This window comes from Arachis duranensis, chromosome 1, assembly GCF_000817695.3.
Source record: "Arachis duranensis cultivar V14167 chromosome 1, aradu.V14167.gnm2.J7QH, whole genome shotgun sequence".
NCBI lineage: Eukaryota > Viridiplantae > Streptophyta > Magnoliopsida > Fabales > Fabaceae > Arachis > Arachis duranensis.
Window position 1 is genome coordinate 93,339,919 of NC_029772.3, and position 9,569 is coordinate 93,349,487.

The following is a 9,569-nucleotide window of genomic DNA, read 5'->3' on the forward strand; positions in this document are numbered from 1 at the left end:
TATATTTTTCATGTAATAAATAAACAAAAAAGTATTTTTATATTATTATATCCAAACATAATTGATAAATAAAAAGATCTTTTTTGAAAAAAATTTTCAAACATAAAATTACTTTTAATTTTTCAGATCTTTGTTGATAGTTCGAAAAAAGATTTTTTTCTTAAAAGTTTTTCCCAACAAATACTAATAACTCGTCAAGAGGCCCATCTTTCTTTCTCCTTTTAACTTTCCAGTGCTTTACCCTAATCCTAGCTTTTTGCTGCCGCAGCACCACCGATCTCGTTCGATCGGAGAGAGATGGCGGAATCGGATGCTGCTGAGTCAAAAAGACGAAAAACTGAGCAGGTTGAAATGGCGAAGGAAGCGTGCCTTTGCCTTGTGACATATAAAAAGTTGATCGTGATCAAACTGAGCAATTTAAAGGAAGAAGCTGATGTCAAAGATTGGACTTGTTTGCCTCCACCACCGTTCGAGATGTGTTTGGATCTTCCAGATCATGATATGTGTCCCTTCGAGATCGACTCCAAGATCTATATGGCGCAGACCGACGATTTGAGCCTGCCGTCTGAAATTGGCAGAGCCAAAGCCGTTTCCATGGGGAATGTGGTCCCCTGGCCAATCTACGAAATCAAAATTGAGGAGGGCAGAATTGACCCTACGCTGGAGGGTGCACCCTTTCCTTTTTACAAATCATACATCGCAAACACGCCAGGCTCAGGCGATGTTTACTTCTATATAAAAGTGAGGCGACGGGTCAGACATGAATCTAGATTTTACGTTCTTTGTTCTGGTTCTAGAGCTTGGAAACCCTTGATGGCTCCTGGGGCCGCCATCATTAGCAAGCCACTTGTCGAGAATACCATGTTCGTCCTCGACAACAACCTCTTTTTTTCATCGTCCAGGGAGTTGGAGAGAGACTCCTATTTGGCCCGCTTCGACCCCATCAAAGAGACTTGGATGGATATGTCTGCCGCTGATAACAATCTTTCGAACTTCATAACGGGTAGACTCATTAGCCGCAGTGAGCAATGTCGTATTACTTTTTCCCCACACATTTCTGTGTCCCTTCCCGGTCTTGGAAGCAGCAACTACACCGTTTGCCTTACACATGAGTATGTGAAGAAACCTCCTCATGCACCTTTGGACAAGGTCTTTGCCATTCTCGTTAACCACCAGAATGGCCTAGTCGCATTATATCAATACCTTGATGTGGCTTTTGAGGGTATTCTACCACCGATGGAAGGACCCGGCAGATTCAATTTTGTTGACCTTGGCAACGGGAAGCTGTGTGCAATATGCTCGCAGTTATTGGATTCCGATCCCTATTCATCCGCGCATTGCTTCTCCATTTTCACACTGTCCGTGTTGAAGGACTTTGCAGCATTGCAACTTGACAGTGGGGCTCCTCCCATGGAGCGAGATTTCTTACAAGTTACTGTCCATAGGAAGAGTGTCTTCACCATGGAGAACCGTGGGATTACTAATTGTATGCGCCATGCGTTTGTTTGGCCACCCACTAAGGGAGGAAGATTTCATCAAAGGACAACTCCATTTTAGTAACATTTCTTGTGGCTTATTATCATCCTTAGTCGTTTTCAATAGGATTATGAATGAACAATGAATTAAATATTAATGTCTTTCAGGAATATGATCTTGCTTTGAGTTGTGTCTATATTCTCTTCAACTCGTACAAAATTATCTGTGCATTTTGAGATATTTGCATTATTGCTGCTGGTCATATTAAATGATCAACTCACTGCTTTCTATTTCAAAATACATGATGCATTTTAAATAATTAATTCAACTAATAGCCCGCACATATTATGTCAAAAGAAACATTTTGAAGTTTCACATAAAGTTAGAATGATTCTTGTTTGAAAAATTTAGTTTAAAAATTTGATTTGAGTCATTTATAATATTATCGATTGATTGCTTTATTCATTAGATTAAGAAAATAATAAGAATGATTTTCGTCTCCATGAAGAGAGATTGTTTTTCGGTTTTCTGTTAGATTCTCCATTTTCGGTATGTAATTATTTGGTTAAGGTTTGCAATTGTGTTTTTGATTTCCCACTAGGGTTTTTGTGTAGTTAAATCTAAGTTTTGTAATTTTCCGTTGATTTTAATAGTCAATTTTGTATAATGTACACTGAACCATTGAGCTAATAATATGCTCATCCACACTTGATTTTGGTTACATTATCCATGCTTCAAATTTTGCAGGCTTCATTTCGTGTTAAGGTGATAAGATCTGCTCCAAGAGCGTCCCAAAAAGAAGGGGCGCCAATATAGCAACAAGTATGATTCTGTTTATAACTTATATACAAATACATATATACTTTTAATATTTCTCATGTTACAGAAAGTTGTGTAGAGCACAATATTGGAAGTCAATTATAACATGTCATGTTCCTTAATTTGGATATGAACATTAAAATATTGCAAACAACTCTTTTGATTGTCATTTACAGAAATAAATTATACAAAATTACTTGATACGAGCAAAGAAAAATTGAATTGTGATAGATATTTTTTAATTGTCGTGGTGGATTTATCTCTTGTGTTTTAAGTTCGGATGGTTCCTCTTTTTTCCGCAATATAATTGTTTCTTATTCCATGAGCAAACTTTGCAAGTAAGTTTCACAAATCATAATTGGATAAAGACAAGTGGTACCATGCATGAGATGAGATGACATTGTTTATAGGATGCATATTTTCTTAGCTAAGGTCTCTATTGTATGCTCCTTTTAATTATTTTTTTGGTCGTATTTGTTGTATAAAATTAAAGTAGAATTATACTTCCCTTGAATAAATGGGTTGGGTCAAGTAATGTAGCAAACAAAGACTAATAATTACTATGCTTAAATTTATGTTTGAAAATATAGAATCATGATTGTATACTTATAAACGAACAAACATAATATTACGGTTTGTTTTTGAGTAAATATCCATAGTAGTCCCTGAGATTCGTGCAAATACTCAATGTAATCTTCAAGATCCCGATTTCTCTATTGTAGTCCTCCAGATAGAGCTCCGAGCACTCAAAGTGGTCCTTGGGCATATTTTTGGTGATGAGTCATCACCGGAGCGCTGACGTGGCGTCGTTTTGCCAGGCTGGAGCTGAGCTGGCTCATTTTCAATTTATACCCACATTGGTCCCTCATAGTTGGTGTTATTGTACAAAGCCCTACTCATGCACCCTTGGCTCTCCCTCTTCCTCGCGTTCTTTATCGCATTCTTCAGGCTCCCAATTCTCTTCCTCTACACTCTCCAAACCTACATCCACCCCAATGCCCAACCCTCCACATCCAACGGCCTTCGTGCTGCCATTCGCCGTCCTAGCGCCCCAAGAATAAAGACAAGCTCGATTTCGCCCCATGTTCCTTTCTATATCTTTCCCCAACTTATATTTGCTGCTTAAATTCCCATCATGTTTGTTAGGAGCCACTAAATGTTTGATGTTTAACTGGGCAGGTTGAATGACTTAGACAATCATTGACAGCTATTGAAGAGCTACATCTTATTGGAAACAATATAAGCAGAGTACTGGTACATTTTGTTTTTGGTTCATTATTCTCGTTAAACTATGGAGAGCAGTTGAATAAACATTAGAAATTGAACCATTTGATCACACTGCAAGATTTCTCTAAAAAGTAAAAACTATGTACCGAGTATTTTTTGAGCATGTCTTTCATGTCTGATTGAGTTATTATGTCTCTTGCATCTTGTAAACACATTTTTTTTTTTGTGTATACTCCTCTGGAACTGCTTTCTTTACATCACATGGATGTAGTCAGATTATGAATTCATAATTTACCATAACCCCAAGACTGACCCTTGAGGCTAAAATTTATTTATAAACAAAAAATTTACCATCACATGGATGTAGTCTGATTGAGTTATTGTGCATTCGATCCTTTTCTGAAATAAATAAATAAATTGAAAAATCCTAAACTTGCGATATTTTACAACTTGATATAGGGATATGCAGGTATCACTTTGAAGTGTGTTGGAGCATCCATGGGTGAGAAGCAACCGTTGAAAAAGAAGCTGCCAGCAACAACTACGGTTAAAAATCTATTCTTTTATTAATGTAATGTTCACCCTGTTTAGACCTAACACAGTTTTTCTAATTAACTTGTTTTTCTTAGGTTGGTAAGCTGAAATTTATGTGAGGGCTTTTTTAAGCTGAAGTCATTGGAGCTATAGTTATTTCTTCAAGAAGAGGTTTGTTTTCATTGAAAAAAAAGAAATAGCACGTGTGTTCAAATCACGATTGCCTGATTCAGTTACCGGCGACTTAATCTTGAAAAATCATTTCATTTTCCCTTGAAAGAAAGATCAGAAATTGAAGAGGTTCTCTTGTGCTGAAATTTCTACCCCGTTCTGATTAGCTGCAATTAATTTTAAAAGTTGGCTTGCAAATGAATGTATTTTGAAGTGGTAGACCGATTGAGTGTGGTTACAAGCCAACATTAGACGTGTCATGTGTGTTTGAGGCCCTGCTGAATTGGATGTTCTTTACCCTTTCATGTCATAAATATTTTCTGATTCCATTGCAAACAGATTTGGATCTTGCACGCCAAAAAAGAATAATGGCATTATTTGGAAAATGAGCTCAAATCTATTACAAATATGTTGTTTATGGAACATTTATTTTTGCAATGCAGATTCGGATTAGTCCCTCAAAAAGTATTGTTGTTTCTGTTTAGTTCTTGGATTAGTTGGCATGGAATATAGGATAAATAGAAGGGTTAAATGGAAAATTTGTGATATCTTAAGGGACTATGCTTTATGCTTGCAGATCCCACCGGAATGTGGATTTAACCACATGCTGCTAAAGAGCTTCTAAAGTTAGATAGAGAGCGATGGAGAAGAAGATGAGATGAAGTTTACGAAAATTTGGGGATTTAGGGTTAGATATAAAGGGAAGGATCAACGTGGGTACAAATTGGAAATTGACCAGTTCAGATAGCCGTTTTGCCACGTTAGCGCTCCAGTGATGACTCATCACTAGAAATATGTCTAAGGACCACTTTAAGTGCTCAGAGCTCTATCTGAAAGATTAAAATGGGGAAATCTAGATCTTAAGGATTATATTAAGTATTTATGTAGTGTATGTGTAAATGTTGAGTCTCTCAACATAAATATTTTTGATAAATTTTAAGATCTGCAAACCAATTGTTACTTGTCCAATGTCCATACCACCTAAATTTTTTATTTAGACTAATCCCAACATATAAAGTAAATTTGAACCAAAAAAAAAAATTAATAAATTAAGAACAATGTTATCTTGACATATAATAGTATTGTTGTTTATTTAATAGAATTTTAAGTTAATTTTTACTTCAGCAATTCCAGTAATATCTTTTGGGGAACAATTGGAGAGAAATACTAGTACAAGAATGTTTTTCAAGTTCATATAATTTTAGTATTTTAAGTTTTCGATTAATCCAATTAATCGGTCAATCAAGTCCGATTTTTAGAATTTTAAAAAGTACACATAAAATAACTTGATTTATAATTTAATTTCATTAAAAATTGATGTAAAAATTACATACAATATATCGTTCAACAACATACTAAAAAGTACAAATTTAAAGTCTTAAAAGACACATAAAAAAAATATTTTAAGTAAAATTTTAATAATTCATAAAAGTTGACCGAATAAAAAATCATAAATCAAAATAATAGAAAATATTAAAAATTACTATAATAATAATAATTAATTGTAATCAAATAAAAAAAATAAAAGAAGAAAACAGAAAAGCAAAAAAAGACAATATAAATTAATAATATTGAGAAAAAAATAAAATTAAAAATAATTTTAAAAATTGAATATAAAATTAAAAAAATAAAATATTTTTTATCTATTAAAATTATGTATGAAGATAACAAATGTTTTGTTTCAAATTAAATACTATTAAAAAATAAATAAATAAACTTAATAATGCTTATAAATAATTAATTTATAATTAACGGTTATAAATATTTATTTTTATTTTGTTACACATAATTTTTTTAATATATTATTTAACTCAAATTTATAAATTTTATACGTTCTAAAGTTAAATAAATATTAAAATTTTTAAATGTTTTTAAATATTTTTTATTTTTTATTTTTTAAATTATTCCTAGCTTTTTGCTGCCGCAGCACCACCGATCTCGTTCGATCGGAGAGAGTGATGGCGGAATTGGATGCTGCTGAGTCAAAAAGACGAAAAACTGAGCAGGTTGAAATGGCGAAGGAAGCGTGCCTTTGCCTTATGACGTATGGAAAGTTGATGGTGATCAAACTGAGCAATTTAAAGGAAGAAGTTGATGTCAAAGATTGGACTTGTTTGCCTCCACCACCGTTCGAGATGTTTTTGGATCTTCCAGGTCATGATATGTGTCCCTTCGAGTTCGACTCCAAGGTCTATATGGCGCCGTCCAGCCTGCCGCCTGAAATTCACAGAAGCAAATCCATTTCCATGGCGAATCTGGTCCCCTGGCCAATCTTCGAAATCAAATTTGAGGAGGGAAGATTTGCGCGTACGGGATCACTGGATGATGCACCCTTTCCTTTTGACGAATCATACATCGCAAACACGCCAGGCTCAGGCGATGTTTACTTCTATATAAAAGTGAGGCGACGGGTCAGACATGAATCTAGATTTTACGTTCTTTGTTCTGGTTCTAGAGTTTGGAAACCCTTAATGGCTCCTGGGGCCATCATTAGCGAGCCACGTGTCGACAATACCATGTTCGTCCTCGACAACAACCTCTTTTTTTTATCGTCCACTGAGAGTGACTCTTGTTTGGCCCGCTTCGACCCCATAAAAGAGACTTGGATGGATAAGTCTGCCGCTGATAACAATCTTTCGAACTTCCTACAGGGTAGGCTCATTAGCGGTGATGACCACTGTCGTGTTACTTATTCCCCACACATTTCTGTGTCCCTTCCGGGTCTTGGCAGCAGCAACTACACCGTTTGCCTTACACATGAGTATGTGAAGAAACCTCCTCATGCACCTTTGGACAAGGTCTTTGCCATTCTCGTTAACCACCAGAAAGGCCTAGTCGCATTATACCAATACCTTGATGTGGGTTTTGAGGGTATTCAACCTCCAATGGAAGAACCGGGCAGATTCAATTTTGTTGACCTTGGCAACGGGAAGCTGTGTGCAATACACTCTGCAGAGCTGTTGCATTTTGAACCGGATTCATCCAAGCAATGCATCTCAGTTTTCACACTGTCCATGTTGAAGGACGTTGCAGCATTGCAACTTGACAGTGGGGCTCCTCCCATGGAGCAAGATTTCTTACAAGTGACTGTCCATAGGAAGAGTGTCTTCACCATGGAGAACTGTGGGCTTACTAATTATATCCGCCATGCGTTTGTTTGGCCACCTACTAAGGGAGGAAGATTTCAGCACAGGACAACTCCGTTTTAGTAACATTTCTTGTGGCTTATTATCATCCTTAGTCGTTTTCAATAGGATTATGAATGAACAATGAATTAAATATTAATCTCTATATGAATATGATATTGCTTGAGTTGTGTCTATATTCTCTTTAGCTCATACAAAACTTTTTGAGATATTTGCATTATTGCTGTTGATCATATTAAATGATCAACTCACTGCTTTTTACAACTAATAGCCCGCACATATTATGTCAAAAGAAACATTTTGAAGTTTCACATAAAGTTAGAATGGTTCTTGTTTGAAAAATTTAGTTTAAATTTTTTATTTGAGTCATATTTATAATATTATCGATTGATTACTTCATTGATTGAGTCCTGCTAGGGAGCCAATGGACTATTTATACAATGTGTACAATGGACTATTGAGTTAAAAATGAACATCACCTATATGGTTTCCATCCGAGTACTAGGGATAATAAACATCTCAGTCACTTATCCCAAAAGTTTAACCTGATTTTGGGATTCACCAAGGATCAAACTCTTGACCTTTCGGATCTCAAGCTCTAATACCATGTCATGATACCACTCATCCCAAAAGTTTCAGCTAATAGAAAAAGGTAACACTAATAATTATATCTCTAATACTCTCTAAACCTCTATTGTACACATTGTACGCTTAGGCCATTGACTCCCTATACTTTCTCTTATTGATTAGATTAAGAAAATAAGAAAATAATAAGAATGATGATGAAGGGAAAAATAATCTTCAGTCTGGGTTACAAAAATTCAAATCAAGTTTCTAAATGATTAAAGAATGATGTTATTTTTATAATGTCATTCTGTATGAATTTAGGGAGAAAAGTAACATTATCAGAATAGGTCATGTTCCTAAACAAAATAAGCCAATGTGTGGTGGTCAGTTTTAACTGAAGTGCTATAAAGGGGTTCTATGAGTCTATTCTTTCAAGAGATGATTATTTCTACAAAATATAATGATACATGCATATGGAGTAAAGAAATTTACAAGTCTCATTCATATATGATAATGTCATACTCTGTACAGAGCCCCAAACTAAAACAAAACATAGGGGAGCAAAAAGTTAAGAACAAGAAGTGGAAACCTAAAATCTAATGGGTGACTTTATCAACATTTTCTTCCAATACATATTTCACATATTCAAACCATTATCTCCAGTACAAGTAACATAGTTTAGTGTAGCCAGTTCTACTCAATCTATTATTTGTTGTACAATGGATTTCAGCTTCAAAACGGCATTTGTGTCATCACAGGTGAATTCCCCATGTAAGCACATCTGGTTAATACTACAGGGAAACTTCTGCATGTAGACATCAACATTTAAGTTCCTATTCACTTGCCACTGGCCATGTATCTGTAAAAATGGAAATCGATTTTGCATATCTCACAAGTCATGACCGAGAGGGCCGTTTCCGGTCAGGCTGATGTTCCCACTTCCGACCTATCCACGTTATCACATCTTCTGACAAACTGGTCAAGAGTTCTCTGCTTTGAAGGCCTATGCCCAATAGTAGTATGCTTTGCAGGGATACTCAATGGCTGATTATTTGACACAGCTAAGGTGTTCTCATGGCCATCTAACACCTGATTTTTCAATAACTAAAATTTAGAATGGTTTCTCAAAAACATCAAAAAGTAACTCTCAAATTCTGCTTGAGTATAGATCTTGACAAAATATAAATATAGACCAGAATAGAAACCTTGAAACTAAGCAGTATGTACATTTTGCATTACATATGATAGTTCAAGAAGATGTAGAAATGTACCTACCCCAAATTATCCGGTTTGAATTGCACCACATCCCTAAGTCGTAAAAATTTAGATCATCAATGCATAATAAATGTTAAGTCAATGCTATACCAAGCAGCGAAAGACTGCAGAAATAATAACAGAACCTACCAAATGATGTCATCAACCGTATCATTTACCAACTAGTATATATTTACTGATGAGACCTGTAAACAAGAACTAACGAGTCAAAAAACAGAAGAGCACATGTTGTCTTTGCTACTAAAAAATTTAGATATGAGAGTTCTTTTCATTTGAGATTATCTGTTTTCTTAATGTTGTCATGCAACTAGTAACAACTCTCTCCTTTCTACTTAATGAGTGTGAGAATACCTG

General features: G+C 35.2%; 2 protein-coding genes and 1 long non-coding RNA gene across 27 annotated transcripts in view; 1 reads left to right on the top strand and 2 right to left on the bottom strand.

Annotated features, from left to right (window-relative positions):
* The window catches only part of LOC107462053 (uncharacterized), an 87,896-nt gene extending 80,357 nt beyond the window's left edge, over nucleotides 1–7,539 (top strand). For 2 of the 4 annotated variants that reach the window (XM_052254851.1, XM_052254848.1), the window contains exon 2: nucleotides 6,155–7,539. In XM_052254851.1, the coding sequence (XP_052110811.1) occupies nucleotides 6,186–7,436 (1,251 nt within the window). In that variant the 5' untranslated portion in view covers nucleotides 6,155–6,185 and the 3' untranslated portion in view covers nucleotides 7,437–7,539. Of the gene's footprint in view, nucleotides 1–221; nucleotides 346–6,154 lie in introns of those variants that run through there. The other 2 variants (XM_052254855.1, XM_052254853.1) reach the window with 2 other exon arrangements.
* LOC107462038 (chromatin-remodeling ATPase INO80) overlaps nucleotides 1–9,569 on the bottom strand; it is a 65,970-nt gene that overhangs the window by 53,644 nt on the left and 2,757 nt on the right. The window lies entirely within an intron of this gene.
* LOC107462048 (uncharacterized) lies at nucleotides 8,417–9,562 on the bottom strand. The gene is made up of 3 exons (XR_001586710.3): nucleotides 9,345–9,562; nucleotides 9,212–9,248; nucleotides 8,417–9,029 (listed from the first exon to the last, which is right to left on the bottom strand). It is a non-coding gene; the product is annotated as an uncharacterized LOC107462048 (long non-coding RNA).